Below are 25526 nucleotides of genomic sequence, written 5' to 3'. Positions count from 1 at the left end.
CCTTAAAATGGTAGCCCGTCAAAGCCCTGAGGCCAAGGACACCCATTCACAGTTTCAAAATTTTAAGACCAAGCAGCCTTCTGGGTGTGCTTTGGTCAAATATTCCACAGATATCCATGACAACAATCAATTCATACAGACTCCAATCTAGCCAGCAAAAGGTTAACTGTGGATGCAGAGAGCACCAAAGTCCCAAAATCTCTATCTAACTTTGCATTAGAACTTCAGTCCAAATTACCAGTCTTAAGCCGTCGCCCCAGGCTGGCTCCAAAGCAGCAGTAACAGCTGGACTGGACACTGAGTAAACCAGGAGAATCAGCCCAAGCACAGTGCAAACTCGCAGCATCAACTCCATGCTGATACAAAGAATATTTACTTCCAACATATTTCAACTGGAAAAATTGCCTTGGCAAAGTAAACGAGGCTCTGGAACAATCTAATCTAATCTTAGATTTATATACCAAGTCATCTTGAATCGGTTTACGATGATTTATCTACAAGAAATAACGTTACAATCCTTAAAAATTATTGTTTAAAAAAACCCAAGGTTTCCCAGACCTGTCCTCATGATTCTGCAGCCAGGTTTTAGGAAACCAAAACTGAATATGTATAAATTAATAATAATAATAATAATAACTTTATTCTTCTATACCGGCACAATCTTGCGACTTCTAGGCGGTTTACAATCAAGAGTGCTGGACATTCAGTGAAATACAATATGCAAATATTCAGAGGAAATAAAGAGAGCAGCGACCTTAAGAAGGCAGTAGTATAGAAATACAATTTGCTGAGCAAAAATATAAGATGTACATATTTGTAGGTAATGTCCGACAGGACCTGTTTGGAATAAATAGCAACGTAAAATTACGATAAGATGAAGATAACAGAATATATATATCACACTGCTGTAAATTCAGGGGGGTGAAGGAGGGGGGGAGAGAGGAGAGAGCGGGTCAATTGTTTAGGTATTTCTGGAACAGGTATGTTTTTAGGCATTTCCTAAATTCCCCGTAAGTAATGGGCGAGAGCAGTTGGTCTAGGTCTTTGCCCCATAGGGCTGCTTGGTGAGAGAGAAGGTGTTCGTTTTACAAAGCTGCGCGGCAAATGCCCTAATGCCCATTCAATTCCTATGGGTTTCAGATCATTTACCACGAAAGCCCGCGCTGCCAGCTTTTGTAAAAGAGGGGGGGTAAATTTATAGTGGGGAAACCGCCTCCCCAGAGAACAGCAAGACAATGTTTTAAGCCCAGGGCTGCTTCAGGGGCAAATAGAACACAGCTCGAGTTGGAGATGCCATATCTTAGGTGCCCTTGAAAGAGTTCTAGGCAAAACATGGCCATGTTGGGCACCTGTTCTTAACCACCTGGTGCAAATTGTGAATAAAGATAAAGTTTAAATTTTCTCATCAGCTTGCTTGTTTCTTGTTGTTTTTTCCCACGTTGGATCTTGTTGGGGTTTTTTGGGACCTATATACACTACAGACCAACCTCCATTTTTACAAAAGTGTAGCATGGTTTTTAGCGCTAGCCAAGGCGGTAACAGCTCCGACGCTCATAGGAATTCTATGAGCGTCGGAGTTGTTACCGCCGTGGCCGGCGCTAAAAACCACGCTACAGTTTTGTGCGTGGATATCCAGAAAGCAACTGGCTGCAGGACAAAGCATCAGGACAGCTTTGGAACCTGCTGCTCTCAAAGTGGAAGCCAATCTTTAGGTACAGCACGAGTCGGCAGGTTGATATCAAATACTGCCGCATCAGGTCAGCAAGATGTCCCCTAGCATGAAGTGGATCACCTGCTTAAAGACTATTTTCAGAAACATCTTCAGACTTTGCTGTGTAGAAGCAATGCTATGTCACACGGTGGCATCCTACCTGGCCGAGATCCAGAGTGACGTTGATCTCGTTGTACTCCAAGGCACGGGACAGAGGAGGGCTCTGCCACCAGCGTTCTGTGCCATCAATGGCATTGGTGATCGGGTGCGCTTTGTCAATGTTAGCCGACGTGCAAATGTCACAGTATTGTCCCTGTTCAGAGAAAAAAAGATGGATGCACAATCAATGCAAGGCCACAAACAGATGTGACGCTAAATTCTACCTCCTCCGTGAAAATGTCAAATCCAGAAGAACGATGAAACGAAGAAACAATTTAAATCATATGATACCTTTCTTGCTAACAGGTACCCAAAGTGGTAAGCAGCCACATTTAAGCTGGATTCAGTACTTCTAGCGACAGGACACATTATCCAATCAGTCAGGTATAAAGTGACCTGCTCCAGCAATGGGGCAGGACGGTGACAGAGAGTTTAGACTTGCAAGGCGCAGTTTAATTTTGCTGCCCAGCAGACACCTGCAGCTTATGCTGTTTATCTGCTTCACTGATGCTTCATTGGTAATCATCAGCTCTCTCTGCAAAATGGAAGTTAAAGGGTTAAAAGGACAACATTCATTGGAAACCCCCAGAATTTCCCAGGAAAGATTTCCAGGTTCATTAGAGACTCCATCTCAGCTTCAAATTGGCACATCTCATCACTTCCTGTGCTTCCTTTGTTTCTAGTGATTGATATGACTGGGAGGAACTGGGAACGCTGACCTTAACTACATCTGCCTCCATCTTTCTATCTCCATCAGGTAAATATAAGTAATGATTGTGGAAAAGAATCAATGAAATGATTTTCCCGAAAAAGGATGTTTTTCATAAGCAAGAATTATAAAACAGTCTAAGGGCCTGTGTTAATTTTTGCTGAACTAGAGCGGTTTTGAACTGTAACTAATTGCTTCCTTTTCTCCACTGCAGGTGGAGTGCAAGGTGGGGACCACCACTGGTTTTATTCAGTGATCATCACTGCCTGGTCCAAGAACACACACAGAGCCTATTTACTAAAGATTTTCTCCCATCTTGGGTCTATTGAAACATAGAAACATGATGGCAGATAAAGGCCAAATGGCCCATCTAGTCTGCTCATCCACAGCAATTAAAAGCTAAGTCACTGATATTAAAACTCTTATGGATATAAAGTTTTAAATATTTAAACTCTACTGTGGAAATTGTGCAATACTTCTATGCACTTTATTATACTTTACTGCACTTTAAAAAGGAAAAAGAATAACACAAGCGGAACTAGTGAAGAAAATGGTGGAAATCCACTCATTACCTATTTTGGTCCAATGAGTGTCACCTCTGGTTCCAAGATTCCTTTGAACTTATTTACTTCCTACTAGAACTTTATTGTATAAGCTGAAGAAACTACTAATAAATAACAGTGACAGGTTTCCACATAGACATCTAATAAATAAATTGAGTGCCATCAGGATGGGCCCCAAAGTGACGGACTGGGTCAAGAACTGGTTGAGTGGAAGATAACAGAGGGTAGTGGTGCATGGAGATCGCGCCGAGGAAAAAAATCCACATACAGTACTCCCCCCGATATTCGCGGGGGTTCCATTCCAGGAACCCCCGTGAATGTTGAAAAAGCGCGAATATGGTTTTTAGCAAGGCAGCCGGAGAGGCAGGAGGGGGCAGCCGGAGCGCCAGCGAGTGAAGGAAATCACTTGCAGTATGCTCTGACCGCCTCTTCCTGCACTAAAGTCGGGCCTCACCAATCAGGAGCTGCGTGTCCTTCACTCGCCAGCGCTCCATCTGCCCTCTCCTCTGCATTCGTGGTCGGAAAATACCGCAAATGACCGGGACCGTGAATCGCAGACCGCGAATGACCGGGGGAGCACTGAAGTAGTTACTTCAGCTTATACAATAAAGTTCTAGTAGGAAGTAAATAAGTTCAAAGGCATCGTGGAACTTCAGAGGTAGCAGACTGGATGGGCCATTTGGCCTTTATCTGCCATCATGTTTCTCTGTTTCTATATAATGCTACTCCCCCTTCTTTTCTTCCTACCCTATCTTTTCTGGGAACAATGTTTAGTAAACCGGACCCACAGCCTGTAGCTCAAGGCTGACAGAAGTAAAGTGACATCAAGGAGGGCACAGGCAACCACATGCCCATTTCTGAACTGTTTTTAAAGCCCGTACAGCTTCAAGTGTGGAGAAATTGTAACTCAAGGGCTGCTGTCGTCCTTATGTACTATAACATATTATTGTGTCCAAATTTAATAAGGAGAGTACTGGTTCATCCAAGTGTGCAAGGTCATTACTCATTACCCTTATAAAAACCCACAGGTTTCTCAGAGCAGGGCTCCTTGCCTCCTTGCACTGATGTCCACCTGCCCTTGGCACAGCATCTCAACAATGCCAATAGTCGAGTCTCACCAGGCTGGATTGCTTTTGGGGTTTCCTAAGCTTGCTTTCATTAGCAGAGATCATAGGATTGACTGGAGCCCTCTGCAGCTCCTGTCCTGTCTTAATTTAATTCATTATTTGCATTTATATTCTGCTTATTCCAAAAGGATTCGAGGAAGATAATAACAATAACAATATAACAATAAGAATACACTTCCCCCTCCCCATTCGCGGTTTCCACACTCGCGGTTTCACAAATTCGTGATTTTTTTTTTTTTGAGGGGGGAGGAAACCATATTTTATCATGTTCCCGCCTCTCTCCCGCTTTTCTCCCGGCATCCCGGCCTTACCTGGTGGTCTAGCAGGCTTTCGGGGCAGGAGCGATCTTCCTATGCTCCTGCCCCATGTAGATTGCCAATAGGAACTCACGGCAGTCATTTCCTATTGGCGATCTGCACAGGGCAGGAGCATAGGAAAATCGCTCCTGCCCTGAAAGCCTGCTAGACCACCAGGTAAGGCCGGATTGCAGGGGGGAAGGCGGGAGGGAGGCGGGGATGGGTCAGAGCTGGACGAGAAGATATTCGCGTTTTTTCTCCATTCGCGGTCCGGCTCTGCCCCTATCCCCCGCGAATACCGAGGGAGATGTGTATAACAACAACAATAATTAAAATCTAATTCAACAAAATTATAAACGATTTAGAAAAACAGCTATGTAAAACAATTATATAAACAAACCCAGCAACGTTTTCATACCAAGAACAGATGAAGGACTCCTTTTACTAACCTGCAGAAGAGCTTCTTGCCACAGGCTGATCATTCAATTCCTATGAGCGTCGGAGCATTTATCTCACCAGCCTGCAGTAAGAAGTTCTTCCGCAGTTTAGTAAAACCTAACGAAAATCTCAGAAATAGTAGTTTCTAAGCAGACACATTTTGACAAGTTTCTTAAAACTCAAATAGTTGACAGTGATTTTAATCTCCAGCAGCAGAGTTCTGGGCCTTTCCCAAATATCCCCCCTTCCCTTTTTACAAAACCATACCACGGCTTTTAGCGCCGGCCACGGCGGTAACAGCTCGAATGCGCATAGGAATTCTATGAGCGTCAGAGCTGTTACCATCGCGGCTAGCATTAAAAACCACACTATGATTTTGTAAAAAAAAAGGGGGGGGGTTAGTTCTATTTCTGTTTGGGTTTTTTAAAATAAATAACAGGTACGCTTAGATGGCAATTGCAGTCTAAAGGCACCTTTTACAGAGCTGCAGTAAATGTGACGCAGCTCATGGGAAACTGAATGAGCTGCATCGCATTTACCATGCGGGAATCGCTACCTTGGCTTTGTAAAAGGAACCTCAAGTCCATGAATAGATCTTACATTTCTAGCAGGATAATATAAAGTCACAAATCCATTCAAGTAGTCAGGATCAACCCATATAAACAGTAACTATTTTTTTTGTATTTGATTATGATGCTTTGCTTCTATGCTGACTTGTTGCATTTGTCTTTTGTTGTGTGCTACTCTCTTGAAATAAATTTTACGGGGAAAAACAAAACAAAACAGTAACAATTTAAACTCGATACTTGCTCTGAAAGGAAGCCAATTAAATCGTCTCAGAAAAGAGAATGCATGCTCAAACAATCTGTCCCCTAAAATCAGCTTCGCAGCTACATTCTGCACAGTTTGCAACCTTTTTGTAAGGCAGACCCCCTTCGCTGGAGGCCCTTTTCAATATTTTACTCAGGGGACCTCATTTCAAGTTCTGCCACTGGGTGTAATTATTCATTTTTCTAAACCTGAGCTCAGTAAACAGGGGTCAGGGCCCCTGGCCAATGACTCTCCTTGTGATGGCTGTACTGTCTGGATGAAATATAAAAATATGGGGGGGGGGGGAGAACCTTAGGTGCTTGTAAGTAAAGGTTCATGGCTCCTTAGCCCAGTGTAGGCTGGTTCTGATTAAGCTAGAAACTAGAGAATGACACGGGGACAAATTTTTCCCCTTACCTGCAGGAACTCATTTTCCCGTCCCCGTGAATTCTTTTCCTGTCCCGTTCCTGCAAGCTCTGTTCTCATCTGCACAAGTCTCAAACACTTTAAAATCATAAGTATTCGAGGCTTGTGCGATTAAGGCAGAACTTACAGGATTGGGGCAGGGACAGTGACAAAACTCACAGGGACGGGGAAATTGAATTCCTTTGGGGATGGGGACAAATTTGTCCCCGGTGTCATTCTCTACTAGAAACCCAAAGAAAGTACAGAAAATGATAGGGTAAAAAAAAAAAAAAAAAAGAGTGATGGACCAAACATTCCCCATAATGATTAGAAAGAAAAAGATTTAAGAGTGGTTCAGTATGTCCTAGTTGACTTGAATTTCAGATGGAGGAGGATCTATTCATTCTCTCCTCTCTTAAATATTTATTCCCACCACCCTTACTGAATCCATCCACCATCATCCCTTCCCTGGGTCATCAGTACCGCATCTAACACAGGCAGAGGCAGCCAGCAGAAGCTCAGAAACAGTGCCAGCAGCAGCTACTTATCACAAACTATGCCTGTGTATTTATAATATTTCAATTTACAAGCCTTTCACATATGTCCATCACCAAAACAATAAAATGCGATTGTCTGGACTGGAAAGTAGAGATTACCACTGAAGAAGATGGCATAGTACAAAAAGATTGTACAGTTGTCTTTCGTACTATACACACTGTTTACCGATAAAAACAATTTACAAAAAAAGAAGATGGCAGGATTCTACAGGCCACTAATTTTTGCTTCTGCTATAGGATATAAACGCAGCAAATGGCAGAGCCCTGCAGGAGGTGAAGAGAAGAAATAATGCTCACTTTACAAAGGCAATGATGCTTGATTATTCAACCTCAAAGTCTTAGAAAGGAGAACCCATGTTCCACAACAAGATTGGTAAATCTAAGAACACAAAAAGTGGAACACCAGTTGCTGGGGATACCGAAAACTTCCAGTAAAATGTTTATTATATACAAAATTGCATATAGTAACAAAAATCCCTAAGGTACCGAAAGTCTGTGTCAAATATATTACGTTGATGATACCATACGCTCAATGCTCACGGAATGTGAGCCAGAGCCTACACGGGTCGCGTTTCAGCATTACTTTGACTTCCTCAGGGGTCCTGATCGTTATCCGTCAATATGGATTGGAGCAAAAAAGCTGAGCTGAAGTGACACAATAGCACCATACCCAAAAAAAACCTGGATGAGACTATCACGGCTCCTAACTTAAAACGCCTGCAGCAAGGGAAGTTTTGTCTCAGCTCTTTTGCTCCAATCCATATAGCCAGATAACAATCAGGAGCCTTTGATGGAGACTGCATTGTTTAACTTGCTTTTTTTTTTTTAACCAAACTTTGCAAACCACCCTCATACATGAACCATTTTGAAAATTGCTCACTCTTCCTGCTGGGTAAAGTATATATTGTATGATATTGCTTGCTGTGTTCTATCCTATATTTTATCAAAAATGACAGGATACTCAAAAAATGACAAAAAATGAGAGGGAGAAAAAGTATACCTTGCATACCAAATATGGATATATCAAAAACTCACTCTTACATTGGATATTTTTCTGAAATTTCACTTGTTTCTAGACGCTCAGAGATATGAAGCTCTACAGGGTGTGAACCCCATCGCGGAGCTTACCATCCAGTCATTGCATATGGTAACATTGATGTTTAATTTAATAGTCTTTTAAACGTTAATGAAACTTATTGTAGTTTCAACTTTTAAACTTACTGCCAAAACTTTGCACTTTTTAACTTGAAAACAGCAGATTAACAAGCCACACTGAAAAAAAAACAACAGCAAGCCACAATTGAGAGTAGGTAAGTCACTTACTTATCTTGAATGTGACTTGGGGGGGGAGGTCCCAATGTGGCCCCGTTTCAGTAACTTCCTCAGGAGACCCAAAAAACAGTTTTCAAACTCTTCAAAAATCAATGGTTCTATGAACCACCCTACAACGGTCTTGCGATTGGCTTGCTTTGTGGCGAGGCTGTGGTAGTGTTACGTCTCTGCAACATATTGAAGGTTTATCTGAGTTCATGTGACAGTCAGGATCTTTGACTGGAGCAGCTCCCCTAGGTAGCTGCCTAGTCTTGCCCAATGGTTTAGCTGGCCCTATCAACCTTACAAGCAAATGGCTAAAAATAGCACCCAGCACCTACTGTGTATCGACCAATAATAGAAAGGTGGGGAGCAATTTTGGCACCCTCACCTTGTTTGCAACCTGTGTGGCCACATTACCCTCACAGCCCTTGGTTACAAGCCCTGGCTAAAATCAAATATTGGTCCCTCAGATTTACAGGGTACAGGATAGCCACAGCTCTCTACAAGCAACTGATCATGTGTCTGGTTACCTCATGCAAGTCCTGGACACCTCTACTTTAGGGCCGAAAGTTGCGCGGGGACAGAAATCCCACCCATCCCCACCCGTCCCTGCCAGGATCCTCTCCGTCCCCACCCATCCCCTCAAGGAATTACCTCCATCCCCGCCCGTCCCCATAAAAAGCAGCAATTACTTCTGACAGGATCATCAATTCCACGGTTTCTTTTGCTGTTTTCCTTGTGGAATCTCTTTGGTGGAACCCTTTTTTTGTTTTCTGTTCAGGTAATTAACTTATAAACCCCCTCTTTTACTAAGGCTGACGTGTCCATTATATTATATGGACGAACCCTGCTTCCAAAGCCTTCCATCCCCGTGGGAGTCCCGTTGGCTAGAAGGGGGGTCCGCGTGGGAGTCTGTGGGCCAGAGGGGGGTCCCCGTGGGAGTCATGTGGGTTAGGGGGGGGATTCCCGCGGGACCCGCAGGATTCCCGCGATCTCCGCAGGATTCCCACGATCCCCGTTTCATTGCAGACCTCTATTAGGGCCTGATGGCTTTGAGGCACTGCAGAACCCCAGCACCTTTCTCTAAAGCCCTTTGCTTGAATGAACACAAAACCATTTCCCTTCTGTGACTCAACAGCTTGTCATGAGAGAAGCAGCGAATGTGTCACTGAATAACTCTCAGGCCCCGACCCGTCTTCCAGAAAGCACATCTTTCCGTTTTCCAAGCTCCCAGGAAACTCCAGAGAATCTGCCATTGCTGGAAATAATTTTCTGATTTAAAGTCTTTCCCACTAGTTTGACTTTCTGCCCTCTGTGACTGTGAAAGGGTAACAACCCAGACAGCACTCCCAGGTTTAACTGTGTTTTCCCCTCTTCTCATCAGGCATCACTACCAACATCTGTAAGAGCCCAAGTATTAATTAGGCTGAACTCTGATTTAGCAGCACTGAGTCAGTGCCATTCACTAAATATGGAAACCAGAGAAGATGAGCACACACACTCGCAGGGGGACAAGGAGAATCTCAGGAATGCCGAAGGGAGTTGGGATGTACCTGGAGAATTTTTGGCAAAGTCCACTCCAGAGTCCTAGACCGGGAGCAGCTGCAGGCGGACACGAGCACGTGGTGCCTCATCCGCAAACCTTCAAAGGAGCCGCCAGGGCCAGTCCACAGGAGAATGAGCCGCCCGAGCGTGAATTATTACACCCCTTGCGCGCGCACAAAAGCCTTAAGGAGGAAGAGTGAATGCTCTCAGACCCTATAGATGCCATTTATTTTTCAAGGCATATGTCCTGTTTCCTCTAATAATAATAATTTATTTCTTATATACCGCTATACCGTGAAGTTGGAAGCGGTTTACAAGAAAGATACATTTGACAGTACATGGGATAGAAACGGTTTACAATAAAGATACGTTTAGTCAGTACATGGGATACAAGTGGGTTACAGTAAAGATATATTTTGTCAGTACATGGGTTGGGGGGGAGAGGAGCTTTTCTGCTGCTTGACACAGAACCAGAGGGGGGGGGAGAGGGGCTTTTCTGCTGCTTGACACAGAATCAGAGGGGAGGGGGGGCATGCACCTGCCATGCACTTACCTGGATGGTCTGGCTAGGCTCCCCTGCCGCCGGGCCCCCCACCAGCTTGCAGTAAAGGTCTTCTACGGCTCGGCCGCCCTCCTCTTCTCCGCACGTGGCTGTGGCCGAGATCCGGGTGCCTTCCGCCAGGTTGAAGTAAGGCGGGTGCAGGCTGTGCCCGTTTACCCCGTTCGTGGGCAGCTCCTGAGCCGCCACTGCCCGGAGAAGGAGGACCAGCAAACACATCATCCTGAGCTCCGGCAATCGGCTAGACACAGCCAGAGCTCGGGGAACCGAAGCTCGCGCTAGGTGCAGGACGCGATCGGGGATTGGAACTCGGGGGGAGGGAGGGGATCAGAGCTGGGGTCGGGAATTAGATCCAGGGGATTGGGACTCGACGACTGCGGCGCTGGGAATCGGCCCAGGAGACCGGCAAAGTTTTGCTGCCCGGAAACAGACCTGACGGGGCTTGAAGCAGGTTCCTGGGAGCCACGAGCTGCCCCTCCTCCCTCCTCCCTCTTCCCACAATGGACTTAGGAAGGGGGCGGGGCGGTGCAGCCCGGAGATATTAACCCGTTCCTCCCCTTCCTTTCTGCGCTACTGGGATCCGGCAGCCTGATTCGAAGGACAAGCAGCTTCACAGAAGACATGTGAAAACAGCAGAGCTGGACATTACAAAAAAAATAATAATACAGTTGGATATTAGTTTGTTTATGCATTTATCAAGTTCAAAGCAGTTAACAACCTGAGGCTTTTTTTTTTTTTTTTCATAGATTATAATCTTTGATGGGCTTTTAGTTCAAAGAAATACAACTACTAACTAATCTCCTCCCCTTTCGCACAAGCTCTCCCTCTCTTGAATAACACATTACTCAACTTCTAGAACCTTTCCTTCCAAAAATATTCTGATTCCTAAATAAGCATCTACCTCACTATCCAATAAACTTCTTACGTCATTGTTAGGTAATTTCTCTTCTGTAACCCATATATACTGATATTCTCCACTGTATCCTGTTATCACTTGATTCTCTGCTATGTAATTTTTTCGGAAAAATCCAGATATCTTATAATTGAATCCTCTACCACACCATGTAAAGTACATGAATCACTGTTATGTAATTCTCTAGGTAATCTTTGTTACGTAATTTTCTCGGTAATGTCCAGATCTCTTATAATTTGTAATCCGCCTAGAACCGCAAGGCACAGGTGGAATAGAAATCACTAATGTAATGTAATGTAAATATAGGTCTAAAAATATAGTACACATGTGATTGTCCAGCCGGACCGTGTCTGGCTGGACAATCACATGTGTACTATATTTTTAGACCTATATTTTTATTTTTATGATTTTACTGTGAAGAGCTAATAATAAATCATCTTTCAGAACATCTACATCCACAGTCTTTTTGTTTCTATCGTTTGTTTCTATCTATCAAAGTCCCTCCTTGAGGGCCGCAATCCAGTCGGGTTTTCAGGATTTCCCCAATGAATATGCATTGAAAGCAGTGCATGCACATAGATCTCAGGCATATTCATTGGGGAAATCCTGAAAACCCAACTGGATTGTGGCCATCAAGGAGGGACTTTGAGATCCCTGCATTGGATTGTTTTCACTGTGGAATATCGGGTCTTCTTTTTGTTGTGTTGCACTTTATTTGTGTTTATTTTATTTTTATTTTTCCTCTAACTCTACTTTTCACTTCTCTATTACCCTCCAGGTACTTTAGTTAGATTGTGAGCCTTCGGGACAGTAAGGGAATTTTTCAAGTACCTTTCTTATTTCTAATCTTAATGTATATTTTCTGTAAACCGCTTAGAACCTAACGGATGTAGCGGTATATAAGAAATAAATTACATTACATTACATTTTAGGGCGCCTTTTATCAAGCCGCACTAGCAATTTCACGCGCACTAAACCGCCGGCCGCACTAGCCGCTACCGCCTCCCTTGAGCAGGCGGTAGTTTCTAGACCAGCGCGGGGGGGTTAACGTGTGATGAAAAGTCACGCGCGTTAACCCCGCTAGCGCGGCTTGATAAAAGGAGCCCTTAGTTCGAAGAAAATACACTTAGGGCTCCTTTTATCAAGCCGTGCTAGCGGGGTTAACGTGCGTGACTTTTCATCGCGCGTTAACCCCCAGCACTGGCCTAAAAACTACCGCCTGCTCAAGGGAGGCGGTAGCGGCTAGCGCAGTTGGCGGTTTAGCGCAGGGTATTACGTGCGTTAAACCACTAGCGCGGCTTGATAAAAGGAGCTGTTAATTTAATGGGTCGTGGAGAGCACATAGGTCCCTTCTTAAGGTGCTGGTCATATCGGTCTCTAAAATGCATGTAGTTCTCAGTGTTTTTATTTTATTTTTGCTGGGTCTGCAGGTCAACAGCAGGTTTATACACCATCCTCCCTGAATGTCCTAAAAAGGGTGTGTCACCGCTGCCTTTGATTTACTAAGTAAATGATTCTCACAGGCAGGGCAAGAGTCCCTATACACTGGACTATTCTGGGCATTAGTAGAAACTGCTTGAGGTGTGCTAGCCCACAGCATCCATATTAACAGAAAGAACAGCACTCAAATGGGTTGATGCTGGTGCCACAGCCAATTAGCACTGTTCCTTCTAAGCCAGTGGTTTCAAACCCAAATCCTTTGCAGGGCCACATTTTGGATTTTTAGGTACTTGGAGGGCCTCAGAAAAAATTAGGTGGAGGGGCATAATCGAAAGAGACATCTAAGTACATTTACGTCCAACTCGCAAGTCATCCAAAGTAAAAAAAACAGCCTAGGACACATTTTTGAAAAATGCGTCCAATATTTTTTTTACTTTCGAAAATCGTCTAATTATACATCCTGCAGATCTGATCGTCCAAGTCGCTAAATCGTCCATCTGTATACCACATTTTCGTCTAACTTTTCGTCCAAGTCCAAAATGCCTAGAACAAGCCTGTTGGATGTGGGAGGGGTCTGCAAAGTGATGGACTGAACACCCAGACATGCCACCTAAATAGTGGGGTACCTTACAGGGCACTGCTGTGAACTTCACAAAAAGGGTGCCATGGCTTCTCCTCACTACAGCTCCCTTATAGGCCCCAAACCACCTCCAGAATCCCCTAGACCCACTTATTTTCCACCTTAATAGCCCTTATGGCTGCAGGAGCCACTTATATGCCAGTAAAAAAGGGATTTGGGGGTGTATAGGAGAGTGCACATGTTTCATTATCAATGCAGTGATTACAGGGGCTTATGGGCATGGGTCCTCCTCTCTATGGGTCCCTAACCCACCCCCAAGATGGCTTAAGCTGCCTCTGTGCTGGACGACTAGGCTTTCCGACACTATGACTCACCGACACTATGAAGGCCTAGGTCGTTTAGAAATACGTCCAAAACCCATTTTTAGTATCAGCACTTGGACGTATTTGGGAAAAGTTTGTCCAAGTGCCGACTTAGGCCGGTTTTTGGATGTTTTTCTCTTTCAATTATGAGCCCCTTAATGTCTTATTAAAGAAATGACAATTTTGCATGAGGGAAAACTCTTTATAGTTTTTAAATCTTTCCTTTTGGCTAAGTCTTAATAATAATATTGTCAATTATAGCTAAAGAGACATATGATCAAGAAACTGTTTCATTTTACTTTTGTGATTATGATAAACATACCGAGGGCCTCAAAATAGTACCTGGTGGGCCTCGAGTTTCAGACCACTGCTCTAAGCTGAGCACATGAGCATTCGCTCATACATTCTAGGAGCGTCGCTCACAGATTTTACATGGTTGCTCACAAGAATACTTGCAAATCTGGAAAATTTTTGGTCTTTAGAACTTCTTGACACAAAAAAATGTTTTTAGAACTTGTCGCTCACGTGATAAAAAATTTGCATGCACCCAGCCAATCCTTAGATGGAGCATTGCATGGAACTAGCATTGGCTCTAGTGTGGAAACAACCGCGCCAAAAATTAGCGCAAATAGTATTTGAATATAGTCAAACCAGTGGCCACAGGTGGGACTGGGCGGGCACAGACCCACCCATTTTTCCTCAGTCTTGCCCAGTCTAATGGCCCATGAGGCCCCCGAGACACCTCAGTGATGGTGCCTCACTCCTCTCCTCTGTCAAAGGCGGTATCTCCTCCAGGGGAGGGGCTATGGTCCAGCATCTGCACATCTTTTTCTGAAACACCTCCCCCGGTCTCCCTCAGAGCTATCGCTGGTGGCGATTCTTATAGGCAACCTACACCAGTCCTGCAGGCTTCCCTCTACTGCGTCCCCACAATGAAGAAACAGGAAATGATGTTATCGAGGTGGAACATGTTAGAGGGAAATCTGCAGGGCCAGCGCAGATTGCCTATAAGAACTGCTCTATAATATTGTGCTCACAGCTATAATCTATTGTTAATAATATTATTTTCCTTGTATTGTTTTAAATATTATTGTGAAGTCAAATACAAAATATAGTGAAGTCACTACAATGAGGTTAACAAGGGGACAGGGCAGGGGACAGGTGAAGGCGATGATGGTCCCCTAGTTAACCTCATTGTAGTGACTTCACTATATTTTGGGTTACTTGGTCTGAGCACTTCACAATAATATTTAAAACAATACAAGGAAAATAATATTATTAACAATAGATTATAGCTGTGAGCACAATATTATAGAGTAATTCTTGTCACAGAATACTAAGTTTTATCTCCCTATTAAGTAAGAAACTATAAGAACTGCTGCCATAGACTACTCTAAGTGAGGCCTGGGGAGGAAGATGTTTCAGAGAAAAATGGGCAAATGTTGGACCATGCCCCCCCCCCCCCCACACACACACACACCCGAAGAGGAGGAGATGCCACCTTGGAGCGGAGACTGATGAAATGAGTAGGGGCAGAAGGGATGGAAAAGAACAGAGAGGGAAACGTGGATGCAGGGGTGGAGGTTAAAACTATATATGTACAGGATGAGGGTGGGTAGCTGGGTCCACCCATGTTAAATCTGGGACCACTCAAATGAGTAGGTCTGGCTACGCCCCTGAATGGGGTCATTTCCTATTCCCTCCCCAATGCTCAGAGAACAGTGCACAAAACAAAGCCGCCTATAATTTTGATTGCATGTGGAAGCAGAAGGAAGCCCCTGGGAGCCTCTAAGCACTGGGAGTGAGAAACACACGTGGGCAAGTCCGAGCAAAGCTGAAAATTAAAACATACGTTGCACCTGTTTTCTGCGCTTAAATGTAAGTCTTCCGCAAAAAGAATTTGAAAGGCACAGAGGAATGGTACCGATGTATGCTTCACTTCTGGATTTGCCTGCTGCGAGCGCACAAAAGACGTGCTTACTGCAAAATTCTTGTGCGCTTGTGCCAGGCACATTCCTCCCCTTACCTTTGGTCTCACACTGCGCATCTTATTTGCATATAATTAGTGTTGAGCATTGTGGCGCTGTTTTTCTGCCCTATTCCTGAGTGCTATGTGCTATAGTGCCAGAGTTCTGAGCATTAGCCCATGAGAAATTTAAATAGTGGGTGCAGTCCAACATACTTGGTGGAGCCCATGTGGAGAATTTTTGGAGTGTAGCTGATTTAAAGTGAACTTTGTATGCATTAACCCTGTGTAAATTGGATAGTACTGCTTGTCTAAACAGAGTCCCCAAGTGCTTAATAAACATCCAGACTGAAAAATATGTTGCAACCTTTTCCAGATACGTGAGCTTCCCCCAATTTGACAGTATATACATTTGGATGGCAACCACTGCTTACCCTGGATCAGTAGCATGGAATCTTGCTACTACTTGGGTTTCTGCCAGGTACTGTGACCTGGATTGGCCACTGTTGAAAACAGGAAGCTGGACTAGGTGAACCATGGTTTGACCCAGTATGACTGTTCTTATGTTCTTAAGGAAAAAAAAAAAAAAAAGTCTTATCTATTTACAACAATGTCCCATAAACTTTTCAGCTGGAAGGCACACTAAACCCAGTGCCCCGGCTGGAAGGCACCTGGAAGTGTGCAGACGTCGACGTGATGACATCATGTGCATGTGTGATGTCATCACGTCGACATCCGCACATGCACAGAGGCTCATCTGGCTGCGACCCTGAACCCGTCACATCGGTGGGGGGATCCTGGAGGAGGGGGAGAGGAGGAGAGATGCTGGCGTGGGCTGACTGCCTACATCAGGGGTGTCCAACCTGCGGCCCCTGTGAAGTATTTTGTGCGGCCCCAGTCGAGGGTGATGCAGTGTTTTCTTCCGCTGCCCCTGGGTGTTTACCATCTTGCCAGCTCTATCCTCTTTCTTGCGGCAGCGTTTGCGCATTTGTGTGGCCCCAGAACCATTTTTTTTTTTCGGCCAATGCGGCCCAGGGAAGCCAAAAGGTTGGACACCCCTGGCCTACAGGATGTGCCTCTCGCTGCAAGAGGCAAGTCCTATAAGCAGTCAGCCTGCGCCTGCGCCTGTCCTCCTTTACCGGTGTCTCATTGGGGCACACCTGGAATCTGCTGCGGCAGACTGATTTACAATTCAAGTTTTCAAGTTTTATTAGTGCTTGATAAATCGCTTATTGAATATCTAAGCGATGTACAATTCAAATAAAATAGAAAGACAAATACAATGACTTTAAATAAAAACATACTGGGTTAACATAAATGAATCGTGAGGATTGAGGGGGAAAGTTACAATATGTTTGTAGAAGAAAAAATACATTAAAGGGAAAATATCTCAAGGAAGGGAAAAAAAAAAATGAAGGTGAATTTATGATTAGGGACAAAAGCACCTGAATATAACTTGCCTTTTGCTACAAATGAAAAAAAAAATGGTGTGAGCTAAATCCAATTTAATAAATCCATAAATAAAAAAAAAAAAAAAAAAAAATATATATATATATATATTTTTTTATTTTTTGTGGTCATTCATGAATATTTGTTATTAAGACATAACGAATAATCAAATAAATAAATAATAATAAAAAAATAAAAAATAACTGACTAACATAATCTGTCTAAGATTCCAAGAGGTTTCCTGGCTTCCAGTACCATCCTGTAATCACTAGTTAGCTGCTCTTCCAGTCACTAAGCTACAAGGTCCCAGCACTGCTGACTTACAGTGGAGGGAAGCAGATAAAACTTGTACTCTGACTCCGAGTTATCTGACATTAGCAATGCTCCCTGAGATGCGGAGGAGTAACCTAATGGTTAGAGCAGGGGTTAAGAACCAGAGGGGCTCATTCAAATCCCACTGCTACTCCCTGTGACCTTGTGCAAATCACTTAGGCCCCTTTTTTACAAAGCTGCACAGCCGAGTGCCATACAACAAATGCTCCGGTGCCCATTCAATTCCTATGGGTGCAAGAGCATTTGCTGCGCCTGCCCACGCTGCCGGCTTTAGTAAAAGAGGGGGTTAACCCTCCTTTGCCTAAGGTACAAACTTAGAAGAGAGCGCTTCAAGGACAGAAATATACATGGTGTGTAGGCAGTATATAATACATTGAAATAAAGAGAAAGGATAAGGGGCTGGGACTTGATATACTGCCTTTCTGTGGTTACAATCAAAGCAATATTCTTCCTGCCAAAGGATGCAGGCCTGGCAACGAGGTGGACTGCATTTGCAGCTGTAACAAGATTGAGAGTGGGGAGGGCTCTGTAATTAGCTCTGACACTTGTGCTATGCCACTCCCTCTCTCTTTCTGGCATTGCCCTCCTTTGATTTGGTGGAAGAACTTTTAATTTATGCCTGGGGTCTAAGTCTTGAGATAACAGCCATGTGATCTTGCAGCTCATACTGCAGACTGAACTCTACTGCAACAAGGAGAAGGTGGCATAGAGTGTGGCTATACTCCCTTCCTCCCAGGCCCCCAGCCTGAAGAAATGCTTTATCTGCTCATGGTAGGTGGGGAAGGGAGGGGGTAAGGTGTTTTTCCCCTGAACCTGTTGCTCCTCCTTTGAGACTCTCCTTGTGCACTCCCCCCTCCCCCCCTACTGTCACTGTGCAACTGACACTCTCTTCTATATTCGTAATACAGACACAGACACCCTCCACTACACTGTATCTTTGCTGCAGACTCCGCCACCTACAACTAACATACCATACCCTCACTAGTCCCCCCACTTCAGGCATCTAACCCACTACAAAAATCCCCACAATCCCCCTACTGTCCCAAATTTCCTACATGTACATCCTACACTAAATCCCTTACGTCCAATAATGATGGTGTGGGGTGGTAAACAGGGCAATGCCCTGGGCCTCCATGCCACAGGTGACCCCCCCCCCCCAAGCCTGCCTGAAGCCGAAGTAAGCATAGCTTGCATGTGAGCTCTGGGGCCCCCTTCCCAGTTTCTGCTCTGGGCCCCTGCTTATCTAACACCAGCCCTGTTAAATGTCGTCGTCCCCACATACCCCTGCTCCAGGCACCCCTCATTTTCCACACATTCCTCCATCCCTGCCCACTCCCTAAGGGGAGATCTTCCCACTACCATGGGAATATTGTGTTACAGGGACCCATCTTAATATATGTGCCAGGAGTTTATTTATTCCTAGCTATGTCACTGGGAACACACATGAGGGATGCCAGGTCGAGGCTCTGCCCTTGGTACTATCCAGGCATTCGCCTTAGCACTCAGTGTCCACAACCAGATCACAGACAGTTCAGAGGTCGATACAAGCAAAAAAAAAAAAAATAAATAACCACAGTACATAAACACTGGACCTCAAGGCTCAGAGAAGTAATCTTCATAAATGGAAGAGCTGGAAGCATGTCAAGATAGTAGTATTTTCAAAAGGCAGAATACTGTGCAAGGGATTCTTGTTGCCATCCTTCCCTGCGGCAGAGAAGTTAATTAGCATCTTTGGAAGAGGACTCAGACCTGCCAGCTGGCTGCCGGCTACCCTTCCTTGGCAGGCGCAGTGTAACAAGGATGACATTGACATGACATCATAGCTTCTGGTGTTCCAGCAGTTTAGAACACTTTAGACTGCAGATTCCCATTGTGATTAATGATGCCTCTCCTTAACACACAGCACTTATCTGAGTCCAGAGCTCAAGCTCAAGAAGTGAAATGCATTTAATGCGCCTTGATGTAAGCATGCAAAACATAAAGGAGGCTCTGTTGAACTGCTCATTCCTAGAGGACTCTATTTATTTATTTATTTAATTCGTTTTAAATCCCATCCTCCCCAATGAGATCAGAATACATTACAAGGTTAACATACATAATATATTGTCAAAAAGGGTTAAAAATTGGCATACATATAATACACCCCCTCCTTTTCTAACGCTTAGCGTGGGTTTTAGTGCCCACAGTGGCAGTAACTGCTCCGACGCTCATAGGGGACAGTTTGTTCATCCTAAATTTACACACACACATAGTAAATCTAGTTGAACATACATTTGGTATACAGACTGAAGGAGGTGGATTGGTGAATTTGATGTCCTGTTAGGTATAGAAGATATTGGGGGGAGTTTAGATCCTTTACCATACAAAGGTTCATACCTCGTTAATCTTCTTTCTTGTAAACACACACTCTATTCCTGAACCTTTGGGCAGTCAATAGAGAGAATATGCTGGGAAAGGCCCCTATTTGAGACCCCTAGAGAGATGAAGTGTTAGGAGCAATGTGCATTCGTTAGCGCACATTCACCCCTCTTTTACTAAGCATGATAGCACAGACCAATGCTTTAAATGCTCTGGCACCCATAGGAATTGAATGGGTGTCAGAGCATTTGCCACACAGCAGTTTGTTAAGGAGTCGCAAAAGAAAGTGGGCACAAATTCAATTTAAAGCATGCTAAACCATGAATTAAGACGTGTAGCTGGTTTTAAGAAATGTTTGGACAATTTCCTGTATGGAATGTTTCTACTCTTTGAGTTTTGGCCAGGTACTAGAGACCTGGATTGGCCACCATGAGAACAGGCTACTGTGCTTGATGGACCATTGGTATGTGTGGAGTTGACTTGCATATGTTTAAAAAAGTTCTAATGTGTGTTATTACATTTCATTAGTACAGAGGAAGAACACTGAAAATAAAAATCAGGAAACAAAGCCTCAAATGAACAGTAAAGGAAATAGCATTTTTTTCCATGATGGATATAGTTTTTTTGATGCATCTTAGAAACTCTTTTTCCATATTAATCTTATCCCATAAATCCAAAGAATGGTGCTTGAACGATAAATGGAGACTGATCCAAGCAGGCATTGGGCACAATGCTAGGTCTAGTCTAGAACACAGATTAACTCACGGGGGTTGTAAGACTGATGTAGGTTCAACATTTGGTCTCTTGGTTAAACTTTTGTTTAATACATCTGATACCAAGAAAAACAGAGCTAAATGCGAGATTGTTGTTTAATGTTTTTATAGTTATGTTATTTTATGATTATGTAAGTGAATTGCTACCTGCCCAATATGGTAGACGGTGCAAACTCTTTTTTTTTTTTTAGACTAAATAGCTACATATTCTACTACTGGCTGTATTCTATAATATCAAAATTCAATGGGAAAAGTTGCTCCTCTTACAAACTTATGGGGAAACTTACAAACTTATGGGGGTACAAGTTAAAATGACTGAACTGACTGAACTGACCAATCAGGTTATCCCAATTCACTTTTCTCATGTGTATATGTCCCTTCCAGAATAAAAGTATTATTTATTTATTTAAATTTTCTATACTGTTCTCCCAAGGGAGCTCAGAACGGTTTACATTAATTTATTCAGGTACTCAAGTACCCATGGGCGGCACTTGAAATCCTTAGTGAGAAGGAGCTATGAGCAGTCAAATAGGAGACCTTTAATATATATTATCCAAACAGCCGGTAACAAGGTTGCTAATAAGAGCTGCAGGCTAAAGTTCTGATGACCCAATAGGTCCTAGTACAAGATTCTTAACCAGAATAGGGGAGGAAGACTTAGAAAAACAAGAACATAAGAATTGGCATACTAGGACAGACATCAAGTACTTAGCTAGATCCCAAGTAGTAAAACAGATTTTATGCTGCTTATCCTATGGACTTCTCTTTTAGGAAAGTATCTAAACCTTTTTTTAAACCCTACTAAGCTAGCTGATTTCACCACATTCTCCAGCAACGAATTCCAGAGTTTAATTTACAAAGAGTAAACAAGCGATTCACATCTATACTTTCCACTCCGCTCAGTATTTTATAGACTTCTATCATATCTCCCCTGAGATGTCTCTTCTCCAAGCTTAAGAGCCCTAGTCGCTTTAGCCTTTCCTCATAGGAAAGTCATCCCATCCCTTTTATCATTTTTGTCACCCTTGCCTGTACCTTTTCTAATTCCACTATATCTTTTTTGAGATACCATGAGCAGAATTGCACACAGTATTCAAGGTGTGGCCATAACATAGAGCAATACATTCCAATTTATATTACATTGTATTGCCCAGTGCATCTGAAATCGAGTGCGCCATTTTGTTATCAGTGACATGATCAATGGCAGGCACTGTCTCTCTTCACTTTATGCTTTCCATTCTTTCTCTTGTTACTTCCTTTGAACTATAGGTACAATATGTGTCAGACATGTAGTTTAGGAAAACACCGCAGGTAAACAGTTACTGCTCTCCCAGTGGGCTCACACTGCAATGGATCACACTGCTTCGTAATTAATAGCCAGTTTGACTCTTTTCTTGCCAGCTGGATTGTGTATTAAGATATAGCATAAAACCTTGAAAACTGGAAAACATTTATCTTTTAAGAGGGAAGGAAGACTGAAAGACGGGAACAGAAGACAGGACAAAAGACTTAGGATAGTAGCCTCTCTCTAGCACAGGGAAGTAGACATAAGAAGAAGACCAGTTTCCCCTGTGCACAGGAAGCCATAAGAGTATAAAAACAGGCCTGAACAGGTCACCAGAATCTAAAGTACAGCACAATATCAGTAGAGCTTTTCAGCCTGGTGCAGCTAACCTTGGAGAAGGTCCAAGATTGTGGATTACTCTTATTAAAGTCCAAAAAACAATCTTATATGGATTTACCTGTATACCGTCTAGAATCTCTATAATGTAGCCTGGGGTGGGGGATGTTTGAAGTTCTCCATAAAATTTGTTGGAAAAACACTAGGTGGAATGTTCTTTCAAAATGTCCCATTGTTCACTTTCCTTTGAAGTGCTGCATAGAATACTTTAATGACTGCCAGTCTCCAAGATGGGGGGTGATGGGGAGGGTTGGGAGACTCCACTGATAAAGGAACTTAACTCTTTGAGATTCTGATTTCAAGTTAGTTGAACTGGTATTATGATCCTGAAGGACTCCACTCTTTCCTTTCTGCATTTCAGACTTGCGTAATTTTAAAGAGACAAAGCAGGCCTCTCGAATAACTCTGCAGGAGTTCCCTAGATTCACTTTGCTGAAAATACTTTTTGACTTTTATCTGTTCATCTTTCGTATAGAGAATGATACAGTGAGAAAATTCATCATCGTTCCCGTCCCCGCGGATAACCATGGGAAATCATTCCGTGCCGTTCTTTAGTATCCATCTCAAACTCAGTCCTTCTACATCAGCATTCTTCAATGCAAGGCTTGAGGGCCAGTGGCTGGGCCCATTCAGACTCTGATTTTTCCCTCTCTCCTTAAAGAATGACATGGAGATGGTTCCCCACGGTTAACCGCGGGGACAGGATCGGTGATGAATTTTCTCACCGTGTCATTCTCTACTTTCATAGAAGATGGCAGCACAGGGCATAACCCATCCTACTGTGGACATAATATCCTCCTATCACCCTATACATTATAAGCTGGATAACAGGAACAAAATCAGATACAGTAAAGCTTTTTTAATGTGAGAGTGTCAGTACCAGATGGTTTTATTGATACATAGCTAAGTCAGACAGGACTCTTGTTAATCACCAAAACAACCAAGTGCAGATTTTCGAAACTGACATCCTAGATGACCTGCTAGACTTTTTGTTCACAATGTGTCCAAAGTTCACGGGGGCATGTTGTAGATATGTTATAGGTGGAATTTGAGTGTGCTTGGACAAATTGTGGTGATAAACATTTTTCATGACATCCAGGATTACCATTTAGATGTCCCAAGCTAGACCTGTTTTAAAAAGTGTCTAAGTGCCACAAAGGTACCCCAAATGATCAGATGACCACTGGAGGGATTAAGTCACGACCCCCCCCCACACACTCCCCCAAAGATGTGAAAGAAACAGTACCGGTGCTGCTGAAAAGTTCTCAGCCCAACCAAGAAGGGAATGACGTGGAGCCATGAAACTTACAATTATTCCATCTATTCACCCCTAAGTTCAACCCACTTGGCACATCGTGTCTGAAGTGTCTATAATCCTTCCAAAAAATACTCTGATGTCTGACCACTGGAATACTGCTTCGCTGCTGCAATCACCTCTGAATCACTCAAAAGTGTCTCCCTTTCATATTCATTTTAAGGTTTGGAAATGGAAAATAGTCAGATGGAACAAGATCTGGTGATTAGGGTGGATAGTCTATGTGCTGAAACACCAACTGCGTCAAGACATTCATCATTTGCCAGCATTGTGAGTAGGTACATTGTCTTGCAGAAAGAGAACTCTTTAATCTTAATATGCACAGGAAGTTACAATAGTATTCTGCATTAACTGTTTGGTCCCTTGGAAGATAGACATGATGACACCTTCCTGATCCCAAAACACTGTGGCCATGACCTTTCCTGCTGACTTTTGGGTCTTGAATTTCCTTGGCTTTGGAGAACCTGAGTGCCACCATTACATAGAATGTTGCTTTGTTTCAGGATCATAGTGGTGTAACCATGTTTCATCAACAGTAATTAGTTGTTCCAAAAGGTTGGCACCAGCTTGCTAAAAATGCTGCAAAATCAACTTAGAAGTGTCCACGCAACATCATTTCTCATCAGCATTCAAACATTTGGGCACCCATTTGGCTGACAGCTTCTGCATACTCAGCTGCTCATGGACTATACACCCAACATGTTCTCTGGATATCTGTAGTGTCTCAACAGTTGTTTTAGCTGATATTTGCTGATCCGCCAAAATCAGATCATGGACATGGTCAACAGTTTCAGGAGCTGACACCATTTGAGGCCTCTCAGACAGTGCTGCATCTTCAGTCTCAAAATCTCCATGCAGAAAGTTTGCACACTACTTCTTCACTGTGGAGTATGATGGGCATTTGTCACACAATGTTTGCATCATATATTCCTTTAGAGTTTTCTTCTGCAGGAATAGGAGGAACTTCATGATGGCTCTGAGTTTCACACTTGAAAATTCCACGCTTTTTGTTGACATAGTTCAATCATTGATCTGAAACAATGTCAAAGCATAGCATTATGATTCTGCAGATTGGCTTTGGAAGTTTTTCTTTTAGAAAATGGCTGAAAAGGTTGGACGTGCTAAGGGCCAAAGTCCCTGATTCGGCAAAGTGCGCCTAAAGTTAGGCCCGAGTTTTTCCGATGGGCGTCCACTGAATTATGGAGGTGCCTACAAAGTGACGTCCACATCTTTTGGATGTTCATGTGCTAATTATTGCTCGTTAAGACCCTTAAATGGATCATTAACCACTTAGTTTGGACTCCTAAGTCCCACTCTGCGTTAGGCGCCCTTTATAGAATCAGGGCCAAAATGTCTAGATAGGTGATTTTAGAAAAAAAAAAAAAAAGAAAGAAAGATAGATGGGATAGGGATTGTGACTTGTATACATACTGCCTTTTTGTAGTTTTGCAACCACATTCAAAGCAGTTTACATAGAGATACTTCAAGCATTTTCTCTATTTGTCCTGTGGGCTTGCAATCTATCTAATGTACCTGGGGCAGTAGAGGATTAAGTGACTTGCCCAGGGTCACAAAGAGCAGCATGGGGTTTGAACCCACCCACATCTTCATGGTGCTGAGGCTGTAGCTCTTACCACTATCTCACATTCTCGTAGCGATTTCAAAAATGGACATTTTTGCCTCCCAATTTTTAGACACATTTTTCAAACCTTCCAAATCAGACTTAGACGCACTATTGAAAATGCTCCTTCATTTTTTTTTTTTTTTTTGCTTTTATATCGTTGGCTATTATTGAGTCTTTTAAAAATTTTATATTGTTATCCGTTTAGAACATTTCGATAACGGAGAATACACATAAATAAATGCAGGGTCAAGTTGCATGTTCTGCGCTGATCCCAATTCTTCCCAGCTGAGGACACATTGACCACAAAGTGCCAGGTTTTGAAAAGCCATCCGGATCCCCGGACATGTCCGGGGAAATCCAGGCATCTGGTAACCCAGGCATTCCCACCAGCCATGAAAGCAGAGGGGTCCAGAGCCAAAGTTGAGGACCCTCCCCCCACCACCTGTGGCAGCACCACTGGGGTAGAGAGGAGCAAAAGGGGGTTTCAGGAGACCAGAACAGCTCCTCCTCCTGAAGCAGGAAAGGACTTTGATCGTCTT

General features: G+C 43.4%; 1 protein-coding gene across 2 annotated transcripts in view; it reads right to left on the bottom strand.

Annotated features, from left to right (window-relative positions):
• LAMA5 (laminin subunit alpha 5) overlaps positions 1-10695 on the bottom strand; it is a 406583-nt gene extending 395888 nt beyond the window's left edge. Inside the window, exons 1-2 of one of the 2 annotated variants that reach the window (XM_033963610.1) lie at positions 10188-10695; positions 1872-2024 (exon numbers count right to left, since the gene is read on the bottom strand). In XM_033963610.1, the coding sequence (XP_033819501.1) occupies positions 1872-2024; positions 10188-10415 (381 nt within the window). In that variant the 5' untranslated portion in view covers positions 10416-10695. Of the gene's footprint in view, positions 1-1871; positions 2025-9642; positions 9739-10187 lie in introns of those variants that run through there. The other variant, XM_033963611.1, reaches the window with a different exon arrangement.
• Positions 10696-25526: the final 14831 nt, after the last annotated feature.

Source organism: Geotrypetes seraphini, chromosome 11, assembly GCF_902459505.1.
Source record: "Geotrypetes seraphini chromosome 11, aGeoSer1.1, whole genome shotgun sequence".
Lineage (NCBI taxonomy): Eukaryota > Metazoa > Chordata > Amphibia > Gymnophiona > Dermophiidae > Geotrypetes > Geotrypetes seraphini.
This window is presented reverse-complemented; position numbering and strand designations above follow the sequence as displayed.